Below are 27,465 nucleotides of genomic sequence, written 5' to 3'. Positions count from 1 at the left end.
TGTATTCAGGGGGCGGTTAAGCGAATCGTGTCTTGGCTCAGTTGAAGAGGTTGGCTGCTCCAAGTGTCTTGAGAGGAGTGCTGTTGTGATTTGGCGCTATAAAGTTGAACTGAATTGATCAGATTAAACCACAAATTGGATGAAATTATAAACCTCTGCAAGAGTGCGAGGCAGAGGAGCTGAGACAAACCCAAACAAATATAAACTATCGCAGATGGAAATAACAACCTTCTTGTTATGTTGGGTCCAGCCCGCAATCAAGTGCTTGGCCGGGCTCCAGCTTTTCCTCACTGAGTAACTGAAAGCAGAAGCATCGACACAGGAATCGTGCCAAAGTGATTTATTTTATTTCCAGGTAAACATTTGATCTTCATACAATTAAATTTCTAAAAAGTGAACATAAACCAGCAGACGGAAACAAAACTTAAATGGAAAGAAAACAAACGGAGTTATTTTTAAATACAAAACAAAAAGAAGAAAAATATTATTTTAGCCATTGCACTTTAACTTCATAAATACAAGAAAGCTCATTTCTCTCTCTGGCCCAAAGAAACACGACCGTACAGCACATTCGACCCATCGCTCACGGGTTCGATCGCTCAGATTAGAGGAAACCAGACCGTGTCGCACCAACGCTGTTGCATTCCTGTCATTATGGGATGTCAGAGAGAAACGACTCGTGTTTGTGGTGAGAGCTGAAACGATTAGCCGGCTAGTCTTTATTTGTTTTTCAAGCAAATTAACCCTAGACGTTCTCGGCTTCCTGTTACTGAGATCTGAGAAACCGGAGAAACAGGAAGCGTATCTTCAGCACCATCAATATACTGTGTAACATTATAATAATCACTGCTTTACTCTCAACCATTGATGAATCAATTCTGGGCTTTTAAAACAATAATAAGGACAAAAAACCGAATTTTTGACAGATTGATCATTAATGAGGGGAAAACTCGAGCTGGAGCCAAGTTTGACACTTGCAGACAATCGAAACAAACTAAATGCATCCGATTTGTTTTTATTTGCTCATTTCTTGAATGACAGACTCCAGGAGATGATACACTTGTTATCATTGAAAGGCTACAAATGTAATTTTCTCACTGTCAGTAACTTCAGTCGTGACCTCCTACAGGAACGAATGACAGTAAGAGCAGCTCTGGATCTTTTTACACCAGTTTTACCTTTTGGTTTTCAAACTGCGGAGTGCGTCCGAGTGGTGGGACGCAGAGCATCAGACTATCCCACTGAGCCGACGGCTAATGAAATAAAATTGAACCTGGATCCTGTTTTCTTGCAACTGATAAACGTGTTGAGGTGTGCCGTGTGACTCAGTGAAGGCTTGAGCTTTACACATGCAATTATTTAAAAATAGAGGAAATGATTCCCACACTCACTCCCTGCAAGCCTGAGCCGAATAAGAGGGTAAGATTACTCATTTGTTTTACATTTCCTCATTTTTTGAATGGCAGACTCCGGCGGATGGCACATTTGTTATCACTGACTATCACTCATTTCTCTCTGATTTCAGAAAAAGTTGAGAATCCTTTAAATTTCTCTCAACGAAAAGTCTGAATATAAAAATGTTCAAAAACGGCACAGACATTTGAGATGGTTTTCTTTTTGGCCGTATTTGATAAAGAAAAAGATACGTTATCATCTCAGAGAGATCAGAAACATTCCACATTTAATTTGACTTTAATCTGTCAAAAATACACCAACAACGTTTCAGACTTTCAGATCTTTCACATCCATAAAAATAAGATGAAAAGAAGATGATCAGAATTACCCAATAAATCGTGATTTGCATGAAATATTTGTTTTCAGCCTTGATAAGGAGACAAAGATATCAGATCTGCAGTGAAAAAGATTTTTCATGTTTTTATTAACTGAGCTTTCACTGCAGAGATCAAGATCAACAGAGACTTTCTTTGTGGTCGCCGACTTGAGAAAACCTAAACTCTCAGACGGGCATCACGAGGCATTTGCAGAAAATTAAACGTGTTCACTGTCACTGCCAAATGTAAATCCTGTTATTTTTAATCACCAAGAATATGCAATTTATTTTCTGCAACAGCAACTAAAAGCGCAAAGGTTACCATGCCAACTTTACTCATATGCATAAATTGCTCTTGGGAAACATGGCACTTTTAGATTTACATTTTAATCTGAAAAGAACTTCCTCTGGAGCAGCTCATGTGTGCAGCACAAAGCAAGCTTCGCCATCTTTCACCGTCCCATTAAATCTGCCTCCGCCCTGCGGTGCTCTGGTCTCTTAACCCCATCCTCTTCTTCTGCAGTGGTTTTACGGCACAGTCTGAGCACGAGTCCCACCACCTGCTCGTCTTGATGCAGAATTGATTACAGAATTACTCAGATTTCTATGGAAACTACGGACTAATCGTTTCAGCTCTGCACGACTATGAATTTAGCGTACATTATTTGCACTCGAACGAGACGAGAAAACCCTGCCTTACATCCATGACGGTTAAAAAGACACACATACAGTATACACATATCAACATAATGGCCAGCCATGGGTTTTCTGCCTGTAACAATTGTATTTTAAAAACGTACATACAGAGAATTCAACACGCGCCCTCAAACGTTTCTAGTAAATCAATCAAACCGACGCTGACAGTTTCTGCTCGCTTTAAATTCTGCGACATTTTTGGCAGCTGGGAACGTTTCACCTCTTCACAGAGAGGACACATGGGAGTATCAAAGTGCTCTTTGCTTGATTCTTATTTCCTCCCCACACCCGCCTTCCAGCGACCCCCGACACCTTCCTGCGTTTCCCTTTTATGCCACGGGCTCAAACAAGTTCCCGTCGAACGCTCTCCCACCTGACTGACCCATCTCAAGCCCTCAAATGTGGTGCTATAGTTTGCTCGATTTTTGCAGTGATAGTAAAAACCAAAGTGTGATGAATATTGTGCAGCATAAAGAAAAGGAGAGAGAGAGAGAGAGAGAGAGAGAGAGAGAGAGAGAGAGACAGCTTCATTGTTTGTCTTAAAAAACAAGCTCAATAATCAAACTTTCCACCATGTGAGACGATGGGAGGAGACGCACGCCGCTGAGCATGTGTGAACTCAGCTTTTTTTTTTCTTTAAAGATGAGCAGGAAAGTCGTTTCCACGAGAAAATCCCGAGTCCATGTACAACTGTACTACTGTACTGTTAGACGCCGCTCAGCCGCGTTATCAGCTCACAGTCCTTAGTGTTACTCAGGCGGGGGGTGGAGGGCGGACTTTACGAATTTCGCTTTTTTAGTTTTGTTGTTAAAGTTTCGTATTTGGTCCAGCTCCAGTCTTGGTCCTTGAAAGATGGAAATGGAAGCGTTAGTAAAAGACAACCAAGAATATGTAATGTGCTGAAGTGCAAATATATCTTAATTTCTGAGTTTTTAATAAGTTTTGGATGTGTTGCAGAAGTCTCGTTTTACAGAGGGCTTCTTATCTAAAGTTTTTGGTAACGCTTCATAATAATCATCATTAATAAAATGTAAACTGATAGCTGACCCACCTTAGTTCACAGTTAAATATTATTATAATTAAAAATCTAATATTTGTCAACAATTAATGGTCTAACATTTTGTAGATGGTTATTGTAAAGTCAGTCTTGAATAAAACTTTACTATAAATGGTAAAAAAAAATCACTGCTAACATAAGATGGAAGTTGCAACTTTAAAGAGAGATGCACCATGTGGGCTGTGCTCTGTCCCATTTGTCGCAGGGCTTCAGATCACACCTGGAGCATTTTAGAGTGAGGTCTTTTATTTTGAAAAGCTTTTCTTTGTCTGACCTGCTCTATTGAACTTCTGTTGAGAAGCTGCCACTGGAGTGTTTCTGAAACACGCGGCAGCACATTAGTTAAAATTGGCAGGATCAGTTTCAGCGCCTGCGTCAGAGCTGAAATGTGACCCAGCGGCGCCCGTGCGTTCCCACGGTTAGGCGTGAGACCAGTCTGACTATAAACGCTACATGTGTTTCATGGAACTGATGCTAAAGGAAACCTGAAGCATAACTTGCAGTACTTTGTACAGAGCGCTGTTTAGAGTGACCCCCGTTAACGGTTCACTGCACGCTTTCATGACCATGACCGGCTTCCACCTGATGCACTGCGGTGCGTTTCAGAAGCAGCGTTCTGTACTGCATCACTGAAAATAACCTCAGATCTGTCAAGATGCATAGAGAAACTACAGAGAGAATTTCAAAATAAAAAACCCCTGCTTCCAAATGCTCCTGGTGTGACGTGAAGACCTGTGAAGAATGGAAAAACACCTGGTGGGCATGATCTACTCAAACTGAGCTGTTTATGATGAACGTGGAACAAAAGTGACTTTTGTATGTTAATAAAGTATTGATCAAATTTCTGGGAGTCAAATGTCAAATTTAAGAGTATAAATCAAGCATTATGGGTTTGAATGAACAGCAGTGTTTGGTAATGAGAACAGCCGTCAATTGATTATCAGCTAGGATAACTCAATATATAACTAAATAATGAAGACATGAATAAATATGATTAACAGCATCCCTAATGTTTAAATAACTATCAATTTAACTATGATTTGTTTTTAAGTGGTGATTATTATAAAGTGTTAGTTATTAAAGATGATGACAAGCTGATAAAAATATAATTCTAAATGTATAATTTTTATCAATCACTCTAATAAATATTACTATATAATATACAGGAAACTGAACACACTGTGTGATTCTGTTTTCTTATCACATCTGCAAGCTTAAAAAAATAAAATAAAAATTCCTTCCTTCATGATAAGACAAAAAAAGAACAGCGAGGTCCTGTCCTGTCCTCTTAAACGAGATTAAAGACAAGCTGACAGGCCTCAGGTCCTTCACAGATGCAGATAGGAGACGCCTAGTGCGGCTAGTTTCCCAAAGGGAAAATAAAAATAAATTAAGACTTTACGGCCGATTTAAATGCAGCCCGCTGCAATAACAAACAAGCCTTAAAGCAGCAAACTCACCACTATGCTTTTGGCCTGTTCGTCAGCAGCTTCCTGCATCAGGCTGGTCAGCTGACTGAGGTACTTCTGGTTCTCCTGCAGGAGTCGTGGGGCAGCATCACTGAAAGAAATGCACACAGCTTGTAAGACACAATTCAGTCACATGACGCCTCCTTCATATGCACAATGTGTTTACTATCTTGCAACAGAAAGAAGAACGCCCACGGGGAAAACACAAAGCACTGACCTACAAACTATATATATGGCAGTATGTTCACGCTTCAGTCATGTGCACAGTTATTATTATACTAACAGCCTAGCTAACACAAAGGCTGGAAGAGTAATGAACAGAACAGGCTGAAATAATATTTAGAAAAATGAAAAAAAAAAAAAAAGTACCAACTATGAGCATTCTGAAAAGCATTTTTCCAAATGCAATGCTCCAATTCACAGATCTTCCTCAGGCATGCGTCTTTTTTAATGCTTCACAGAAATAAAACTGTTATGAATGAATTATTGTGCATTAATATATATTCCAGGTCCTAAAAACAAAGTCCAGTTTTTGCCTGGAGTCCAGCTTGTACAGCTCCCTGCTGGTGAGCTCTCCTCCCAGGTCTGGCAGGTGCTGCAGCTCTGTTTTTTGAGTCATGTGGGTGATTTGAATCACTCCTCATCTTTCTTTGAAGATTTTCGGGGAAAAGCCAGCTGGGTGGAGACCTCAGGGTTGAACGTCTAATAAAGGTAGACCTAGGAATAACTCAGGATCCCCCCAGGTGGAGTTGGAAAATGTTGCTGGGGAAAAGGACCTCTGGCAGGAATACATGCTTAGTCAGCTGCCAACAAGCCCAAACTTCTTAAAAGCAGAAGGAAAAAAAAGGATGGAGGGATTTCATGACACATGAGTCATTCCTGGAACTGTGACAAACTTATGACAGCAACAAGGATTGCCTGTGGTGTCTTAATTTCTGGGAATCTTCTGTTGCATTGCACAGCTAGTCACAAACTTTAGGGTTGAGCAGGGTGTTGCGTTTTTAGAGCTTTTTCAATGCTTCAAAATGGCCTGGTGTGGCCAAATAAGTGCCAAGATGATCCAATAAACAGTTCATAAACTTAAAGACCTGAAACAACCATGACCCCAACCAGTCAGCAACTGGTAACAGAGACTGAATAAAGCTTCAGTCTCTCTGGTACATCAACAAAGAGTTGATGCACCAGTTAGGAAGGATTCACACTTTGGACATGTCGATCTGATCGACTGCATTGATTCGAGCTCCAGCACCACAGCTGGTCAGCTTCAGGTTACTTTAGCTGTACCCATGGGCAGATTTGATCTGCACTTAGTGAGTCATCCATCCTCAAATGCAGTTAAAAAATAAAAAAATAAAAAAATAAAAATCAGACAACAATATGAGACATAATGAGGAAAATATACCAACATCATGTAGGAAATGAAAGATATGATTAATAGCTACTGGAACAAAGCTGTTTGTATCGTTCTCTTCTCAGTTTGAGACCGACCGAGTCCAGCTGTGGCTCAACAATCAGCCCGTCAGACCACTGAACAATTTGGCTGAGTGAGTCAAATCATGACCATTTATCGAGAGAGGACGATGTCTGTGAAGTCTTTTGTTTGATATGAGATTTCCTGTATATGAACAGGAAATTACTAAGCTGTTTTTTATTCACACATACGCATCCACATTCACAAACAGGTACCTCACCGTGTCGACACTTCCTTAGTAATTTGGCACCAAGTGAAACAAACTACCAGCTGTTATCAATGCTGAAGGTGCTTCTGCTGAATTCTATGTTAAAGGAGTGTGAACATCTCACTTGTAGAGCTGACCCCAGTCCCTACACGGCTGAGTGGACGTTACCTGTCATTTGGCCCTGGTAGGGAGGTGAGGGGGTGTGGGGAGCTGACTGGCTGTGCCGACTGGGACCACTGAGAAACCTGCAGCAGGTTGGACGACTCGGGACTGGCTGCTATCGAGCTCCGTGACGAGTTCTGAGCCTGAAGGAGAGACAGAAACACACCGGTACAGGCAGCAGTAAAAAACACGCCGCCCCTCTCCTACAGCAGGAATGCAGGCGGCACACCCTACCGCTCACTCTGTGCTTGTTACTTTATAGCAGCTGAGTCTGAGGAGATCACAGAAACAACAACAAAGATCACCACCACTGGGTCTGACAGCTGCAGAAAAGGGAATCAGAAAATGAATAAGTGAACTTAACCTATTCCAGGATATTACCAAGATCCAGCTCCAGCAATTGGAAGACTTCCTTTTTTCTTTTCTTATACACCAGTAAACTAAATTTATCTGAGCTGGATGCTGATCAGACAAAACTTCTGATATTCTGTAGAATCAGAGAAAAGCTGATGACATTTTATTCTTAGTTGTACATAAATAGTTTTAGTCTAGCAGTTACACAACTTCCCCCACTTCTTTGCATCATGCCCCACACTACATTTCAAAGATAAATAAAGTCACAAACTTGGAAAAAGTAGACCGGTCTCCTAATGACTGATGTAGATTTACTCACGCAAGCGATCTTGAGTAAGTGCCAGAACTCCCTCTGTCTCTTGATCTGCATCTGCATCACGGTGTTGTCAGCGTCCTTGATGCTCTCCAGAGTTTTGTCAATTCGGGGAAACAAGTCAATGATCTTCTGTTTGCTGATCAGGATTTTACTGTTGGGGTGAGACAAATCAGGGAAAATACAACATAAATGATGTTTTCCACAGTCACTATGACCCTTTAGACAGACTCAGTGTAGACCCCACACCGGGGATGAATTCCACTTCTGGAGTAATTTATGCTCCAAAAGTTTCCTCCTCAGCAGGGCGGGAGTAACTGAAAATTCAAAGTCTGCAGCTTAAACTTTCCTAAACACCAGCAGAAGTTTTATGTGTTTAAGAGCCGTCACGTCTTTATAAATCAGCGGGTTAATCTAGGCCATGTCCTCACATAAACAGGATTTTCATCTACACATAAACATTATTTCACATTACTGAACTCCATTTCTGTGCTTACTTGTGGACGAGGAACATGAAGACTTTTCTTGCAATAACAAAGGTGTGCACTGTTGGTGTTGTTTGCAGGCTTCTGACTGGTCAACATTAATCTATGAATTTGGGTTATAGTGTCACCTTTTGCTTTGGCGGCACTTGATACTGTTATTTGCATTTTCATGTGGATGGAGACGAGAGTGGAAACATCTTTCTGTACCTGTGGATTCAGCATTAACCTGCCCTGAGAGAACATATAAGTTCCTTGAGAGAGGAAAAAAAGTACTTTGTGTGGAAATATAAATATGCATTACTAGTACTGTGACACTTAAGTAAAAAGAAAAGTGTATGAGACCACGGATAATTAACAGTAATCAGAGGTGTAAAACTCTGGGTGAAATCAAACTGTCGAGCATGGGTGGACTCTTACCTGAGGTGTGTGAACAGATCTTTGAGGACCTTGTCTTGGTTCTGGACTGTCTGGATGATGGCCTTCACCATCTCAGAGCTGTCGCAGCTCACATCAGAGTCAGGTACTAACCAAAGAGAAAAAAAAAAGTTCAAAACACCTCAGTTTAAAGAATGGATTCACTTCTCTTCTGATTTCAGAGTTTTAAATAATCCATTAAATGAAATAACATGTTTCTTACCTTTGCATTTCATTTTCAGTTGCCTGTACAGCTCGATTGCCTTTTCTTCCCTGCAAAGAAATTATTTCATCACATTAAAATGTTCTTTGAATTCTGAAGCTAAGCTCATAATCAGATTACTGTCTGAAGCTGCATGTTTAGAAACACCACTGGTATCCTCTCCATATGTGTTGAAAACAGGCACTGGTGAGAACTTTCACAGCAGCACCGAGGACGGTTTGTAATTTAAAGTGGCACGCTTTCAATCCAGTGCATGACGTGACAGCAATTCACAGGATTTACAAAAGAAAAAGAAGTAAACTTTTACCCAAGAGCAAACTAGTTTGATCGACTGAAACGTAGAGCAAAGTCTTGTCCCTGTGGACTGAAGCGAGATACATCTAGGGGAGGTTACACCAGCACTTCAGCACCTCATTAATCTGTATGAAACTTCAGTCACATCCCTTATTGTCACTGCGATTATGTTTCTTCATTAACTTGGTGATATGTTAAGAAGGTCTGGCCTAAATGGGGGGTTTCTGCTGTGTCATTTACTGAAGGAGGAGAGAGGCTATGGTGAACAGAGTCTTTAGCAGCTATGTTACTAAAAAGAGGAAGAGCACCGAGCCCATCATTATGTCTCTACTGTCAACAGTCGACACCAGGATCAGAAACTTTCCCACAGAGCCAAGCCTAACCCGGTCAAAACGCATTTTTTAAAGAAGGGGCACTTTAAGCTTTCACCGTGCACAGCTGCACATAACTGCAATGACCCCAGTTAGAGTTCAGCTGGGGCTCGTTACTGCATCTGGTACTTCCTAACGTGCGTTCAGACCAAATGTGTTCAAAACACACAAATATTTCCTTCCCACAGTCGACAGGAGAACAAGGAGGAGTACAACCAACGGCTGGAATCAAGTTACAGTCACATATTTTCAGCAGTTACCACAAAACGCAATAATTTCACTCACTTTTCTCCAAACCAATCTCCTCTTTCCTTTTCCCTGATTCTATCTACAAATAAAGTCGAATAAGACGTCTGTCCACAAACGGAGCCAACAAGCTTGGCCTCCGTTTATTATCAGCAATGGCGTCCGGAGAATCTACAGACACTTTTACACTCATGTACAGAAGGAAAAGAAAATGAGGGCCTGGAGGAAAATAAATGAAATCCTAGGACTTCATGCTTATTCCCAGTGAGTCAGGAGAGTCCACTCTGTGAGAGATTCTGAGCTGGCAGGCTTTGATGACACAGCATGAAGTGGATATTTGAGTTGTGGATGGGGATTTGCCTCCATTCACATCACCTGGCATGTATTCTCATTAACTTTGGTACAGACTTTGTAGTCCTGCATAAATTTCACTTTATGTTTGGCTGAACATGGCTGAAATGATGACGTTACCTCCGGGTTAACATGTTTTAATTTATTTGTTTATTTTTAGTATAAATAAAACCTTTTAAGCCAATTTTAAACACTGCCTCTCTGCCCCCGACCTCATCTTTATAAATTTTGATGTGACAAGCTTAGCGTCTTGGCATCAGCAAAGCTTTTATTTTGGAGCCATTTTTCCAACCGTAGAGAAACGTCCGCCAGCTGATGGTCAGTCAACATCGAACTGTTTGCTGGACCTTTTCTCTGCGTGTGTTCTCAAGATCTCAAAGTAAATGAACTTTTTCACTGACAAAAATCTGCCAGCATCATGGTGGCGTGGTTAGTGGTCTAAAGTTGCCTCACAGCAATAAGGTTCGTGACTCAAACTTCCTGGTCAGCTTCTCATTCTTCAGCTTCTTGCCTTTTTAAGTGGCGTTTGCACATTTTCCCTGTGCCTGCATGCTTTTCCTCCACAGTCCAAGTTTATTAGTGTTTTCTTTAACTGGACTTTGGTGTAGATTGTGGAGCAGCACAGCCTTTTTACTTAGATAAAGCTGCAAACTATGACCGGCTCTGAAACTCTAAAGTCTAAGGAGCTTGGAAAGAAAAGCGACTGGATTTATTTAAAGAAGAAATGAAAGAAGTCCTTAGATTACCACAGTGATGACTGAGAACTTAGACAGACATCTCAAGTCAAAACTTTAATTTATACTGCTTTGAATCGCTACAGTCTTTGTAAGGTGATCCATTAGCATCTCTGCATGTAGCTGTGCATTTTCTCTCTTTAGAGATGCAACATATGGTTACAACATATTGTTACAGTGTAAGTTATAGCACAGGACTTCAGAATGGTGTATGGTTACAAAGTACCTACAGTACAGATTTAACGGAGATGTACAAATTTGCCTGTAAGGAGTCTGACTTTTAATACATTGCCGTTAGGAAATACTGACATCATGCGGCTCGTGCAGATTAACATGTCACCGTCTTTTGCTGCTTATGAGGAAATTCCAAGCTAGTATAAAGTCACAAGCTTTACACAAACTTCTGTGGAATGACCAAAACTTCCTAAAACTAAATAAAACTAATAAAAGGAAACAGTTGCCGCAATGACAAAGACCGGGAAACTTCCACTAACTAGATAAAGGTAATGAACGTATGCAGAGTTTTTGTTTTTTTCCTCCTTTTTTGTCAGTTATGTCGTCAGTTATAAGCTCAGAAACAAACGTGTCAGTTGATGGAGGATTTTTAGAGACAAAAAAATCTGAGTAAACACATTAAAAAAGTTACTGGGTTAAAAAGGAGAACACATACAAATATGAAGATTTCTGTATAATTAAATATAGATGTCAGTTTCCTTTATGATAACTGTGGTAAGGTAATTGGAAGCATCACACTGAAATAAAACATATTTGTCCTTCACGTGTTAGATGCCTTTCAGCATTAGTAATATGTCCCATATTCTTTCACACAATTGTCCTCTTTGTCCCACATTTATTTGTTGCGATCTCAACCTCTTAGTCATGAGGGAAGGTTTTTTCTCCCCTCAATGTTATCCATTTGTTTGTTCGTCCAAACAGAGCTGGAAACCTGGAAAAATTCTCCATCATGACATTTATACACACCACACAACCATCCTTACAAACTGGTGACTGAGTGGACTGTTTACAGTTGTTGCAAACATTCAAAGTACATCAGTATACAGTCAAAGCATGTGTCATATTTGAAATATTTAGTGTGCACGTAAATGTATTCATGATGTATAATTGTTTTTGGCACCGTCCGGTCATTTTCTCAGGTGAAGCAGGGAAATCTGTTGCATCAGTCTACAGACAACCAAATAGTGTCAAAATCATCTGCAGACTCCATTATGTAAACCAACCAAAAAGAATCAAAGGCCAACAAGTGACTGTTATTTATGTCTTTTAAATTAGGGGAAATGTGGGATTTAGATGGCTCTTGATAAATGTCTACAGATTAAATGATCTCAGGTTAAACCCTTTTAATACTCACAGCTGCTCCATCTTGTCTCCTTGGCGTCGGGCATATGGGCTCCTCTGTAGTTCTACTATCTCAGAGTGCAGAGCCATGATCTCATCATCCAAATGGCTCACCTCTGCCACCTGCAGGACAAACAATGGATCAACCAAAGGCTGCTATAGGAAGCCTTTGCACTGGTAAACATCACAGTGATTCCTACACGTGTGCTTTATTAAATTGAATTTAATACATTTATTCAGGCAAATGTTTTCATTAGCAAAGTGCTTTGAACTGAGCCTCCTCAGTGACTGTGATCCTGCAGATGAACATCAACTCCACTGTCTTGGACTGGAGTAGGCGAAGCTAGTCCTTGTTCTGGTCTGCAGCCCTCACAGTAGGCCAGGTGATCACCTAAGAAGTGATCTTGAAACCAGAAGAAGAACTACTCTCACCAGCTGCAGTCCAAGATGAGAGCAACCTGGTAAACCCACTGGAGTAAACCAGTAGGAAAAAACAAAAAACATGAAAGGGCCTGGACTAGCTGGTTAGCAACTACCAGTCTGTATCTTATTTTTAAAAGATGAGTTACCTGAGCAAAAGCTGCAGCTCTTTCTTCGTTCTCCTGCCAGGCTTTCAGCATCTTTTCTGAGGCTTTGGACAAATCAGACAAATGTGAGCTCACCGAGCACCTCAAAAAACATGTTTACTGAAACAAAGAGCAAACAGCTGCCAGCAAACACTCACATATGCCATAGTGCATCTGATCGCTGTATTTTTCCAAGTCATATTGGATGCTACTCTTGAAGAAATCCAGCTTAGCTTTGAGCTGCTGCGAGAAGCCGAACATGCTGTTTTTACACCTGGTCAGGTTGGTGTTGTAGCGGAGGAGGCTCAACCTTGAGGGGAAAGGGGAGATGGTAAAGTCAGAAAGCTTGAAGAGGAAGGCGGAGGACTAAAGAAGACAGACTGACATTCCAGCAACAGCTAAAGCTTCCAGAGGGATAACAGTCACAAGGACCAGAGTGTGAGAAGCAACACAGCAGAAAGTTGAATTCAAACTAGGCCTGCGCTCTGGAAGAATTACACTGGAAAATAAGCAGAGCTGAAGGGCGTGTACTACACTACAACTATATTCAGCTCAAAACTAAATCATTGCGCTAAATATTCAACCAACAGTTAAATGTTGGAATAAAGTTTACAGAAAATGTTTAGATGGGTTTCTTCAGGGCTCAACTTTAAGGCTTCGAGGTACAAATAATACAACCTGGACCAACAAATGCAATAACTAAAACCATTAAATGGTTTTTTTTTTGTTTACAAAAACTTGCAGATAAATAAGGAGACACTGGGATTCCTAGCTACTAAGCAGAAGTCATGACCGTAACAAAGAGAAATGATTTAAATAGCATAAACAGAATTGAGAACCAGTTTCAGTTTTGAACCCGTTTTAAGTGATCCACCCTACTGAAACTCTGGGCCCAGGGCCTTATCACTTTCTTTCATAAATGTTGGTGTGTCACATTTCAAAACAATGTCGTCAGCCTAATAACAGTAGGCCTTTGTACACATGAGTCACCAGGAAGCTAATCTTTCCTGCTCCATTTCTACACTTTATCCACACTCAGAAAATAATGCAGGTATCTAAAGCCTGTGTAAGTGGGCTGCTGGATAAGAGCAGAAATCATAATCTGGATTATTTTTGATTAATCCTGATTATTAATCAGGATTATTTCATAATTTAGTCCACAAAAATATCTTTTTATAGGAGATTTGTTGGGACTCCATAATTTGAATTTAATTTTTTTTTTTAAACTCATAAAAAGCAAAGAGGAGGTTGAGGTGAAGTTCAAACCATAATTTTGACCGTACAGCCCATGTTTCAAGGGCAACCACTGGCAGACGGGAGCAACATGTGGCCCAAACGGCAGTAGGCTCAAGTGCATTGAAAAACCAACATTGTAGCCACATTGAGAGAAACAAGGAACCAAAAGTCAACCAATACCTCACAAAGCATGAACAGAAGTGGATTATGGTAGAGTAAAAGGAATCTGGATGCAACCATTAATGGTCCATTTACACGTTCACCCACAGTAGCCTTTTACCACTTTCAGTTCTTCGTTCTGGCTGGTGCTGAACATAATTGTTTAAAATGATGAACTAAAATTAAAGTCTAATATAAACAGAGCTACTGATGCTGGCACGTGGGATAGTAAAGCAATGAAGCATGGTGTCTTTTCATCCGTAGGAAACACTGAGTATCATCTCCTCCTTAGAAAAGAAAAACTAATATTATTAACTTGATATGAAACTAATATCGGTCGTTTTATTTCTGTGTTTGACAATAACTATTCTTCACCAAAACAACAACATCTGGTTGTACGCTGCTGGGATGTGACATAAAACACTCTTAATGAAAAAGCTCAACTTACACCGTTTAATATTTAAATAGCACAGACGCATAAAGCTGATGTTATTTCTTAATCCTGTCATGGATTCACATTGTAAACCATGATCTGGGCTAAAGCACATCACACATGATTGTTATGTGACTCACATGGCAGCTCTCTGCCCCTGGAAAAGTCTGCTGTAGTCGTCTTTCAGGCCACAGATGTAGCTCACAGCTTCACCCCACACCTTCTTCATCACCACCAAAGGCAGCTGCGTCTTGGCATCTTGCACTGGGAAAATAAAAACCATGAAAGTTTTTATAGAGAGCAGAAGAGAGCCAACGCTGTCATGTAACAGTCCTTTTCATTTCAGAAACTGGAGTCACTTCATATGAACTCACCAATGGTGTTGACTTTCTCAGGGAGACGTCTGGCACTGAAGGGGCCGGTGTACTTGGTGATGCTCTTATCAAACAGGTAGACAATGTAGCTGTCCCACCCTCTCTACACAGGAGGAAAACCATTACAAAGATCCCAATTAGTCTTTTTACAACTCAAGAGAGTGATTTCAAGTCTCTCAGCATAGATGCAGTTAGAGGGAAATGAGTCATGATATTGATAGATGTAGATTGATGTTGTATATGCTACGCAAAACATAGCGCACAGGTCATTTTTTCCCTTTTTTAGACAGGTAACAGAACAGAGTAGTGTATGGGTAAAACAAACAAACAAGATTTTCAGCCCTGTGATTTGTGACAGATCGAACTGATTTACGGCTGTTTACAGGCACTGAAGCAGACACTTATGGGTGTCATATATTGATGTAAACAAAACATTAGCAAACCCCACAGTGATTCAAGACTACATCATGTGATATTTATATATTCACGTTGCTGTGACACCGTTGGCAAAGCCACTGGTGTCACAGGCCTAAAATACCTTCAGTTTACCGGTATCGACCCTCTACCACTGGCACTGCTGTGTGTGCACAGATAAAACACAGCTATATAAAATTAAGTGAACAGATGGACAACACAGCCCTTTGTCACTAACACCCGATGTAGAAGAGACAGGATCAGGCCAATATGCAATGGATGTATCAGAAAATATAAAGACAGCATGGTGAGGGACACCAATCAGTGAGGAGCATTGCCAATAAGCTGCACCTTTAGCTCCTTGGATCACAAGATAAATATGATGATTTTTTAATTCATTGAAAAACTCAAAGCTGTTATGTATGAGTATTTTAAAAATAAGTCATTGTACATTATTATGTGTGATTTAAGATTTAAAATCCTTTCATTCATCTAAACAGTGGTTAAATCAACGCACCACTCCATCCAGGACACACTGTGCGGCGGGCTTCCTGGGGTCCAGCGACACTCCCGTCTCCTGGAGCAGCTCCTGGTTCACCACCTCAATCTTGGTCTCAGCTTCGATGCGCTTCTGCAGACTGTGGAGACTCTCGTCTGGAGTCAGCTGGAAGGAGTGGACCTGCGCTGTGGTCATGTTCAGGATGTGGACCACCTGAAAACAGAAAACCCGTCAGTATAAACTAAACTACTTAGTGATCTATCATTTTCTGCAGTATGTGGCAATACATGGACCAGCAGAGGGCTACAAGAATCTAATCATTCTTAATATTGATTAACTGCTGCCTCACCACAGAGCTGGAATTAATTTATTACTAAAAACTGGCAGATGGGGAGGGGCGCTGACAGCCGAGGCCAGCCAGTTCATTTTTATAAAGAGGTTGTTAAATGTTATGTTTGGTGAAAGCTCTAATGTGTAGCATAAACTGGAAATACAAGAATTCTTATTAAGAACCCTCACTCATCCCCACACACTTACACTTCTTTCCCACAAGAAGACAAAAGAAACCAAAACATGGATTTGGAGAATTGCTACACAAACAGTAAAATACATGTGTGTGCTTGTGTTTTGACAACATTACTCCACTGAGTCTATTGGCCTCTCTTATGGCACAGAGAAGATGCTTTTAAATGAGGTGGGATTACAGGATTGTGTCAGATATGGGGAAGAATATAAAATCTCCACAGCACTGAAACCAAACATTTGAGATTTTGTTGCAAAAGCAAACTGAACAAGAACGCAGTGGTCACTGTGAATGAGGCCTGGAGCTCCTTTGTGAAGAAGCAGCCCTTCACTAATCAGGCATTTATAATAGAGTAGCGAGAAGGAAACCAGAACAAGTGAAATCCTCTGGTCTGGTTTACCTATCTGCCCAGTTTATAATGATGTGTGTGAAGGACACTGTACAGACTCTGTATCACCTCATCAATACTGTCCCTAAGTCAAACAGGATGGTAGCATCAGGTTTTTCCCTATTAGAGGAATTTAGACACTAAGTAGGACAAAGCAAAGGATGGGTATATAAAAATATGGGTAATCCTGAGCTCAGAAAAACAAAAACAAAACAAACATTTCCCCATTGGCTTAAAAAAAAAACAAAAAAAACAAAAAACAATTAAGGTTTCTATTTCAATATTTCTAACAAGACACCAGCTCAAAGCAGTTTCCAAACCAAACTCCCTTAAAAAAAGGTGGGCACAGAGTTAATCCCAAGACGACCCGAGTCCTCAAGTATGGGTCTAAATACTTACATCACAAGTTTACAACCTTTACTATCAACATTTATCACCACAAATCTGTACAGACCTATAACACATATTCGAATTACTAATTAACCTTTGAACGTGACTAATACTTTTATAACTATAATATGTTTTTGCTGCATTTGCAACATCACCAATAATCAATCTTGTTTAGTTTAAAAAATATTTTTGATACTAGCAAAACAGAAAAAAATGTGACAGATTTTTTTTTTAAAAACGCTGCGTATCTCTTAGCGTGTTTAGGCCTCCTTAACATGTCACTTTGGATTCTACCTGTGTTTGTGTAAACTGCAAAAACCTGCCGTGTGGGTGGTGACCGTTAAGTTACGTACAGGTGACCCATGTTGAATGTGACGTGTGGAACAAATGGAAACAGAGAGCATAACAATCAAAAGAATTTAGATTTATAATAAATCTTAAAAAGAAAAATAGATGACAATAATTCCTGTATGAGTGACAATAATCATGTAAAGTTTCTTTCAGAGCGGCCCACCAAACATACAAACACTACCGTCGTTTCAGTGAGATTAGCAGTAAAAAGCCTAAAATTAGTGAAAGCTTCGGTGGCAGCTTTTGTATTTCTTGTCTTTTCAATTTTAAGATGAGAAAAGTAAAACACTGAAAAATTCTAGAGCACTGACTGAATTACTAAATTACTGACTGAAGAGCCCTGATGAAAACCAGCTCTTCCAGTGCCTCACCTTCATGCTCAGTATCTGATCAAGGAGTTCAAAGCAGAGGGGTTTCTTGGTTTCATGGTTCACTTGGCCTCCTCTGTGCACTGGATCCCACTTTAACATCAGCTGAAGCAGCGCCTCCATCGGCTCCAACAGCGTCCTGTACAACACCGGTTAAAACATTTAAAACAGGTCTTCAGGGAGGGTAATTAGCAACAACCACAGTTCACATGCTCTGGGCTATTTTGCGTTCCATATTAATTACTATAGAACAACACCATGAAGAAACTAATTTATCCTCACAGGAGACAAACACCTCAATAAAATAAGTAAATGTTTCAGTTAAAATGATTTCAGCTGACCTGCTGAGATTGTTGGGATAGGGGAGATGTGTGGAGAACCTGACTTCTCCGTTTAGTTCTTCTACTGCCATGATGTCTTTTGGACCTTTATTCCTCACTTTGCTGGCCCTGAAGACAAGATCAGAAAGGATCAATATCAAATTCAATACAAAGTACTAGAAGGACTTAGAAGACACCGTTCTCAATGTACCTCAGTCGAATTAAAGCACAAATATGTGATGTAAAATAAAATCTGACGTGAGAACAGAGCTGGGCTCCTCCATACTCTACTCAGACATCTGACTCATCTAATTTCCAGTAGTTCATACATTAGTGACACAGACTAGGATCAACTCACCACTGCACAGGTTGCAGGTTGTGTAGGAATGGACGGAAACCACAACTGCACTCAAAGATCATTGTTCCGAAGCTCCAATAGTCCACAGTCACAGTGTACGGTTTATTCTCAAAGAGCTCAGGTGCCTGGAGAGAGGAAAAAAAACAACAGTGTTTCATCTTTTCATAAAACACCAAGTGATCTCTTTTAAAGACTTATTTGGCATTTCCATCCTTTATGTGACAGTAAAGAGTAGACAGGAAAGTAGGAAAAGTGCGGACAGGAATGACACACAGGAAATGATCTCAATGGTGGACCCACAGCCCTGCAGCAGCCGTGGGTCACCCACTCATCCAGGTAAACTGTAGTGGAGCCCAGGGAACACTTTTACAGAACCTGCAAATTGGCTAATTTTTTTTTTTATATTAATACAGTCATTTTTATGTATTTAATGAAGCCATCCAAAGTGTATCTTTTATATTTACACCCTCAATATTTTTTTTTTTTTTTTTTTTTTTTTAATACGTATACATATAAAGACAGTTATAGGCTGACTTTGTACGTAGGGGTGGGTTGAAATGTTACCATTTTTATTAGTTTTTATTTTTTGAGCCTTCATGACATCATTTTCAGAGATGGAAAAAACAAGCTTTAAAAATAAAATAAAAATAAAATAAAGAAACTGCCACAACATCAGGTTAACATCTGATCCGAGTGTCACAATCTAAATACAACAATATTGTTTTTCTTCAACACAATATTTGTTTCATAGCCACCTTTGAGCATTGGTATTATGAGATATATCATAATTTCTGTAAGAAAACTGCACCAATTCGATGTTTATGACACAGATGAGAGGCGAGCATTGCTACCCTGGATGTTTGTTATGTTTTCTGATAGTTAACCGGAGAAAATGTAATTCTTAAGGGTTATATCACCATGTGGTTGGTCAACAAGTTACATCATATGACAGGTCTGCTTTCTCACTCACATTGTGATACCAGGCTCGTCTTCTAAGGCAAGATAATTTTCTGATATAGTCCTATTCAATTACTTAACACTCCTGAATGTAGCCCGTGGCTATGAGCTGGAAAAACAATACGGGTGTTCACGTTTTTAATTTATTAAAAAACTTTTGGTCCTAAAAAGGTTTTTCACAATCCTTTCAGCAAATCAAAGGGCCTAAATTATAGAGCTAGTGTCTCGAGATCAATATACTGACGTTATTATAGAAATCAAGCTGACTATAAAGAGGTGAGGTGGGAGTAGGGCTGGGCGATATGGCCTAAAATTCATATCGCGATATAATTTGAAGCATGTGCGATAACGATATATATCACGATATATTCTTTTCTTCTGTATAACGTATTTTCCACACTATAAGGCACACTTAAAATCCTTTAATTTTCTCAAAAATCGAGAGTGTGCCTTATGTATGAATTCTGGTTGTGCTCACTGACCTTGAACCGATTTTGGCGTGTAGAAATCTGTTAAAAAATGTTTTAGTACAACTTTGGTAAGCCTGCTGATGGACTGCTTGATGGATTGTCAGAGCATTACGGCTGCCATAGTGAGGAGTAATCTGGGTCCAAAACTCCGTCCTCTTCAGGTCCCAAAGTCAAACGAATACTGAGAGTTAAAAACAGTCTAAATTCTTTCATCTTTAATTAAATCATCAGCGTTGCTGCTTTATTGGGTGTAACAATTAAGTTTAACATCCAGGCATCCATGAAAACAGAATTTATTAAATTTAACGGAGTTAGAAGTTAACAGGAAGTTAGCTCGCTAGTTTACACCTAAACATTTCATACCATGTTCTGACTGAGATTTTTGAAACTAATTAAAACGTACAGCTCTGCTACCACTTCCAACATAAGTGAAGACAGAAACACTAAACAGCAGTGGCGTTTGCAGGGTTACCGAAGTTGGACTACCTGGTATATAATGTTGTGCTACGTGATTGCTAGCGACACAGCTATGTTAGCATAACACTAGCACAGTGAAGCTGGAGGATGAACGTCAACTTTTTTTCCACTCGATAAAAGTTAACGTGAGGGATTCTGGTAGTCAGGGACAAATGCAATTGCATAGCAGGATGCTATACACGGGCCAAACTTCAGTCAGGAGAACATAATTTACTGATGATAATGGTTGTAGCCGCTGTGATACTTTCTACCAAAACAGGCGCAGCTTGATGACATCATCAACATGCGCTATCGCGATATAGTCAAAATCTCTATCGTTGGTCAAATCTATATCGTTTCTATCGTATATCGTTTATATCGCCCACCCCTAGGTGGGAGCCACAGATTGATTTTTCAGAATGACCCTGTTCAATCATTTCTGTAAAAGGCAGAAAGTAAAGTCAAGGAATTAAAATCTATAATTATTATAACACATAGCACATAACATCCACTATCTGAGGATAAATAAATGCTTGCTGTAAGTATTTACCAGGTACTGAAGTGTGCCAACGAATGAAGTGCACAGACTCCCCTGGTCCAGGTCTTTAGCATAGCCCAAGTCGATAATCTTGTGAACCAACTGCAGAATTAAAAAAAAAAAAAAAAGATTATTTAAGGCGAGCAGTCAAACAGTGGGCTGTGAATGAGAGGGAGACAGGTCTAAAGGTGGACATGCAAGGAGCAAAGATAGTGAAGGTAGAGTTTAAATACCTGGGGTCAACCATCCAAGAAAAACACACAGTGCATAAGAGAGGTGAAGAAGAGAGTGCAGGCAGGGTGGAGTGGGTGGAGACGAGTGTCAGGGAGGGTTTGTTTACAAGATGGTAGTGAGACCTGCTGTGATGTTTCAAGACTGTGACACTGACAAAAAGACAGGAGGGCGAGGCGAAGATGTTAAGGGCGACCAGGATAGACAGGATTAGAAATGAGTACATCAGAGGACAGCTCAGAGTTTGAGAGGCAAGGCTGACAAGGGATACTAGATATACTGGATAAAGGATCCTGAAGATGGAGCTGCCAGGCAAGAGGAAAAGAGGAAGACCTCAGAGAAGATTCATGGATGTGGTTAAGGAGGACATGTAGAGGGTTGGTGTGGCAGGAGAAGATGCTAGAGATGATACGGAGGCAGATCTTCTGTGGGGACTCTTAAAGGGAGCAGCCGAAAACAGAAGTAGTCAACCAGATCAGACAAAAAAAAGGGAAGAGTAGCTGGTTTACCTTCCCATTGATGTCTTGTAGCACAATGTTTTCCGGTTTAAGATCTCTGTGTATGATCTTGTTTTCATGGAGATACTGGATACCGGATCCTGGAGCAGAAGTCAGAGTTAATCAAAGCCAATGACACATGTTAAAAGAAGAAATGTCTGAATGAAAAAGCCGAATAATGCACATACCAACATCATTAAGTAATGAAAGCACTTCACTTTCTTTCAGACCGCAGCAGTTTTCAGGTTTGCTCAGCACCTGTAAATCAGGAGAAAGAAATCCTATCAGAGCTGCGGTATTTTTTAGAACATGTGACCAAAGGGTGAGAAATTTCCTGAAATTAAGAAGGCTGACTTCACACTATCACTCCATATCTTACCTTCTATATACTGCTCACTGTGTGTAGTGGTCTCTATATTTCAGGAGCAGGACCACACTCCAAACACTACCTGCCTCACACACCTGTTTATCATCCTCTTTCATAGGTGCCAGGCTCTGGTCTTGCTCACTGCTTCTCATTAATCTGCTGCCTTCATTATCTTTAAATATTTTTTAATGACATTTTGAGTTGTGGGTGGGGCTAGTGAAATATGACCCTGGTCAGTGACTTTAATCCACATACTGATAAAGTCTTCTGATCCTTATTTTTAGTCTGAATTTATTCACATTTCGTCACACTGGAGCCACAGAAAGCACGCTGAATTTCCTATTAAAAGCTTGTTCATTGTCACCATGACAGCCCACAAAACTATCACTGGACAGAAAATATTACAGCTCTCAGGCAAAGTCTGCTGCATATTCTTTCTGATTTCTAAACTCTCCAAATAATATCAATCCCATCTGAATGAACCCCGCCTACCTTCCTCAGGTCTCCTCTGGAGCAGTACTCCATGGCCAGCAGTGGAAGATCATTTAAGGCTATGGGCTCCACTTCCTCTGGGACCTCCTGGGCTGTCACGATATTGATATGATTTAACCTGAGTGAAAGAGATGGAACCACATTACTTTTTAAAGACATCCAGACAGACTTCTGCACAGTCATCCAGTGTCTGCATAACAGTGCAACTCTTTATTGCATCTGCAAGCCTGTGGGATACACAAATTGATTAATAACTACCAATAACTGTGAAGAAGATCACACTGTATAAAGCCAGAATTCTCAGAAGGCCCACAACAAGGAACAAGGAAAGAAAGCACCAGTACACACTTCATTTTATCTGTTCACACATTGTGGCATGCTGTCTGCTTGTTAAGTCTAACGTCATTCACCATTTCCTCGTGTAAAACTTCCTTCAGCTCCCAAAATCAATCACACAGTGAGTTCACTGAGAGTTAGAAAACAGTCTAAATACTTTCAGCTCCAGTAAAATGATCAGTGGGGCTTTTCTCCCAGGTTTAGATTAAAGCTTAACGTCCAGGTATCTGTGAAACAGAGGATGACAGAGTATGTTCTGATGGATCTAAACAAACAAACAAACACATACATAAATAATGATGCACTACCTTGTGGCTAGCTACAGATTAGTTAGACTAATATTAACATTATCACCAGGGAGATGTCAGATGAGGGTTGAATCACTTTTGTGTGTTGCCAGATCAAAGCAGACATCTCTAATGATTTAATATTCTTGGTAATAAATATCCTAAAAGCAGACTTATTAATTTTTCAATCTGCACTCTTCTTCTTTCGGCTGCTCCCATTAGGGATCGACACAGCGGATCATCTGTCTCTATCTAAAACTATCCCTTTCATCTTTTTCCTCTCACACCAACCGTCTGCACGTCTTCCTTCAATACATCCATAAACTCCTCTGTGGTCTTGCTCTTTTCCTCCTGCCTGGCAGCTCCACCTTCACCATCCTTTCTTCCAATATATCCACTATCCCTCCTCTGCACATGTCCAATCCATCTCAGCCTCACCTCTCTAACTTTGTCTTCAAACTGCTCAACCTGAGCTGTCCCTTTGATGTACTCCATTCTAATCCTGTCTTTTGCTTTGTTAGCTGTAATTCCTTCAGTGTAAAACAGACTTGGAAGCAAATGAGGATCAGGCTACATCAACAACACAATACATTTAAATTCCTTTGATGCACAGCTTGAGCTGCTGTAAATACTGCACACCTTCATCCTGCAGTGTTAACGAAAACCAGCTTAGCAGGTTTCATATCCAAAAGGTAATCCCCAGCAGAGAATCTGTATCACACTTGGAGCGTACTGCAATTACATGAATCAGACAAAATGTGGTGCTTAAAGTGAATAATAAACCAAACCTTTGAGCATAACCTGATCTGGAGGCCAGACTAAAAAATGAGTCCAATAGGTTAGCAAGGTGTGTTGTGTTCACTGTCGCAAAGCTGGCTCTCTTTTTACCTGGTTAGATCACCATGGTAATAATGCTCACTATGGTTATAAGCTGAACATATACCCTTGAGTTTCGGTTTAAAAATTAGCTTACAGTACCACATTTTCACAGATTTTCCAATTTTCAATATGATGGGTGTGATACAGATTAATTTAAGAGTATTAGTATGCGACTTGCTGAGCTGTACTTTATTGACACCACTGAAAAGATAGCATGTATTTATTTGATGATGCAGGATATGCATAAATATGTTTTTATGCTTTATACTCATCTGCTTGTCTGTTTTACAATTCAAGAACACAGATTAGTCTATTTTACTTTAATGTTGATACAAAAGAAAGTGATTTCCACAACAGCCGTGACAGTCATGAACACCCTCAGTATGCAATAATGTTTTTTTAACCTTCCAAGAGCTAAAGTGCACATTAGAAATAAAAGTCAGCATCTACAGAGTGATAAAAATAAATATGTTTTTTATCCATCAGCTACAATGAGGGTCAAAAAGTCTTCTATGTGCGTATAGAAAGGCTCTTGCAGACACTTCACAGATCAGGCTTGGTAGTCATGATTTGCATGTGATTTGGAATCAAGTAAGGATGTGAGCGCCTCACTGTCTCGGATGAGCCCACCTGGATCCAGTGTAGGACATAGTCAGAACAACTGGAGATACACCAGGATGCAGGAGGGCCAAGACCCCATTTTCTGCCAGGGTTTATTCCCTTGGCCTCTTGGGAGTGGTGCCATTTATCCACAACTGGGGTAAAGTATATTAACTTCTCTCTTGTCCCATTTGCACAACCAGTGATGCCTTTTGCCACTTTATTTTTAGTATTCTTTTTTAGATCTTTATCCCACACTCATCTAACAACATCTGACTTTAGTAGCCAGCGATCTTTATTATCTCTGACTGGGGTTTCAGGTTTTGTCAAGTCAGGTAACAAGAAAGCTGAACTTGATTCAAATGGCACCTCTTTGTCACTTTTGTGACACTAAGAAGCGTTACATACAGATGTGACACATTTAAATAAAAGCCACTAAGGAAGGAAAATAACAAAAAATAAATACAAACTTTTTCATGATCTGGATCTCCCTGCTCCATCTGTCTTTATTCCTTGGTGTAAGCTCCAGGCGACACATTTTTATAGCCAGTTTTTCATGTGTTTGCTGCAAAACAGACAGCAGACATCCCATTATTATACAAATACAGACAAGCAAAAGCAGGTGGTGAGTACTTCAAAACAGGCCATTTCAATTTCCAACACCCATATCCTCCTTTCCTAAGTTACGTATAGGGTCAGGAGCTCTCCTAACTGGACACTCACCATATGCTGGTAGAGGTAAACATGGGCAAAGCCTCCCATGCCCAGCCTCTCTTTCAGTTCCCAGTCTCCGAAGTCCTGGTTCTGCCTGAAGGGAGGTCTCTCCATTGTTGTTAACGCAGCCTGTACCGGAGTGTGGGAATTATATTTGAGTCACGCGACAGAAACACAGCAGACCCTTTCAGTTTATTAAGTGACTGCGCTGTTTGGATTATCACATAAACCTATCAAACACAGGGGCAGGGCTACATACTGAACGGCTGCTAGGCTAATGTCAGCTCGATGATATAGCAGGAAAAATGCTACCACTGACGTTTTGTGGCAGTGTGACACAAGTGGTCTGCCTACTCATAGACAAGACATACCCAACTCAATATACCAGACAACAAGATACACATTTGTTTTTCATATTTGACAACAAACAAGCAGCTAGCTAACAGCTTAGCCAGCCAGCCAACGGTAGCCCTACTAGGAAATAGACGGAGCCGGTTATTAGCTTCCTTGCGTTAGAAAATGAAGGCTTCTCGGCGCTTTTTGACACTTACCTGTGGTCTCTATGGAAGTGTCATGAGCCGTGTGCAGTAGAAAGGTGTAACTGGAGTGTGTCTTGTTTTCAGGTCAACGCAGCACCGCGACACTGGACTTCCCCACATAAACGTCACCAGAAAGCCCGGCTGTGTCTCTTGAAAATGAAACGAGGGTGCGTTCAAAAAACACAACGCCCACTGCGTTCAAAACATTGTCAAGACTGTTTAAAAGCGGCATTTTTGTGTTTATTTTAAGTCGTGTGTTTTTATTCTGGGGTCCAATAGGGTTTTGTTGATTCATAGTTAAACAAATTACATATTTATACTGCCCCAGAGTCTGCTATGCAGCTCCCCCTGTCCAGCATCTTCCCGAACAGCTCCTGGTTCTTAAAGCCCGCCCCATTAATGCCCACTTTCTTCTGATTGGCAGATTTTGCGGAAGCCTACAGTGGAGTGCTTGTGAAATTACTTTTAAAATAATACTGCCATATTGGTCATTCTTCCAGTTATATTAGCTGAATACTGATACATGTGCTACGTGTTCATTAGTCTGATCTCAAATTTATCTGTGACCAAAATCTCTGAGTTATGTTTTTAGCACTAGAAAGATGTCTGGTAAGAATATACAACCAATCAAAGTTAGATGGACAGACATTGTGATTTAATCAATATTCCAGCTGTAAGTGAGACAGTTGCTTTATGAGGCTTTCACCTGGTTCCAGAACTAAAACATGACATAAACCCAGTCAGGTCCAGCTGTGGCTGTGTGACCGATCTTATTCTACCAGCCGTTCTTTGGACCACACATGAAGGGTGGTTTTCTTTATTTTTTGTTTTTTGTTTTTGTGTATGTCACTGGGCCAGACCTAATCTGCTTGGTGAGTAAGCGGAGGACACTCAGATTCCTCAGCTGCAGAATTAAAACATTAATTTGAATCTTGTGCATTGGAGTGGAACTGGGACCAAAATGGCAACTCCCCCAAGAGCCCCAAATGTGTATTTTGTGATCAGTTGATTTCAATAACACCTGAACCACTGTGAAAAGATGGGTTTGCATAGACTGTTAATAAAAGATGGCAACTGGCTAGATTTTTCAGCCATTTTTCCCAAGAGATGTGTTAATAGAGGCAAAAAACAGTACATTTTAGCTGATAACAGGATAATCAGCTCCTTCTGCACACCACCGATGGAGCTAATACCATAATGTAAGATAAAAAGTACATCAACATAAAATCTACTCATTATGCAAAAGAATCACCTGTTTTAGTGCTATATTATATTAATGGGTCATTCATACTCATATATTAACATGTAGGCTGCCTTTTAATACTGTAGCTGGTCAAGGTGGAGCAAATTTTTATACATTATAGTAGTTTAACTGGTGCTTAACAAAGCACTCTATTTTATAAGGACATTTTTTGAAGTATCACACATTGTACAGAAGCATTCAACTAATGCACACTAATAAAGCACTCAAGTACGGCACTTTACGTTCCACGCAATGATGTTCACACATGCAGTAAACCTTTCAAAACACTTTTATTTTTATCTCCTATGCTTCTCAAAGTGAGAAGCTCACAAACAACATTTCCTTGGTGAGTTATAACAAGGCAGTGACACATGTAGCTCACTGTATGTATAGCATAAAATGAACATCGCCTTATCTGCACCAGTCTAAAAAACACTGAGACGGATCAGATCAGACCTCTACATGTAAAAAGATTCGTATGAGCTGGCTCAAGTCTCTAAAACAC

At 40.2% G+C, this 27,465-nt stretch overlaps 1 protein-coding gene across 1 annotated transcript; it reads right to left on the bottom strand.

Annotated features, from left to right (window-relative positions):
* Window positions 1-325: 325 nt before the first annotated feature.
* LOC116321245 (inhibitor of nuclear factor kappa-B kinase subunit alpha-like) lies at window positions 326-26,083 on the bottom strand. The gene is made up of 22 exons (XM_031741038.2): window positions 25,730-26,083; window positions 25,188-25,307; window positions 24,935-25,029; window positions 22,363-22,480; window positions 21,692-21,761; window positions 21,516-21,604; window positions 20,788-20,877; window positions 18,355-18,479; window positions 18,018-18,125; window positions 17,680-17,815; window positions 15,675-15,869; window positions 14,744-14,846; window positions 14,510-14,633; window positions 12,700-12,851; window positions 12,545-12,606; window positions 11,989-12,098; window positions 8,624-8,673; window positions 8,404-8,509; window positions 7,508-7,655; window positions 6,841-6,977; window positions 4,985-5,084; window positions 326-3,311 (listed from the first exon to the last, which is right to left on the bottom strand). Exons 2-22 carry the CDS (start codon window positions 25,290-25,292, stop codon window positions 3,246-3,248), a joined length of 2,289 nt encoding a protein of 762 aa, XP_031596898.1. The 5' UTR covers window positions 25,293-25,307; window positions 25,730-26,083; the 3' UTR covers window positions 326-3,245.
* Between the last annotated feature and the right edge of the window lie 1,382 nt (window positions 26,084-27,465).

The sequence above is a fragment of the Oreochromis aureus genome, linkage group 8, assembly GCF_013358895.1.
Source record: "Oreochromis aureus strain Israel breed Guangdong linkage group 8, ZZ_aureus, whole genome shotgun sequence".
Taxonomy (NCBI): domain Eukaryota; kingdom Metazoa; phylum Chordata; class Actinopteri; order Cichliformes; family Cichlidae; genus Oreochromis; species Oreochromis aureus.
The sequence above is the reverse complement of the archived record's forward strand: the minus strand, read 5'-3'. Positions and strand labels throughout refer to the sequence as shown.

What these genes read in the sequence shown, in the direction of transcription:
- LOC116321245 (XM_031741038.2), bottom strand. Translation starts at nt 25,292, where the DNA reads ATGGAGAGACCTCCCTTCAGGCAGAACCAGGACTTCGGAGACTGGGAA. An exon ending in TTTACCTCTACCAGCATATG is followed by an intron (nt 25,030 to 25,187) that starts GTGAGTGTCCAG and finishes TCTGTTTTGCAG; the next exon opens with CAAACACATGAAAAACTGGC. An exon ending in GGAGACAAGATGGAGCAGCT is followed by an intron (nt 8,674 to 11,988) that starts GTGAGTATTAAA and finishes ATTTCTTTGCAG; the next exon opens with GGAAGAAAAGGCAATCGAGC.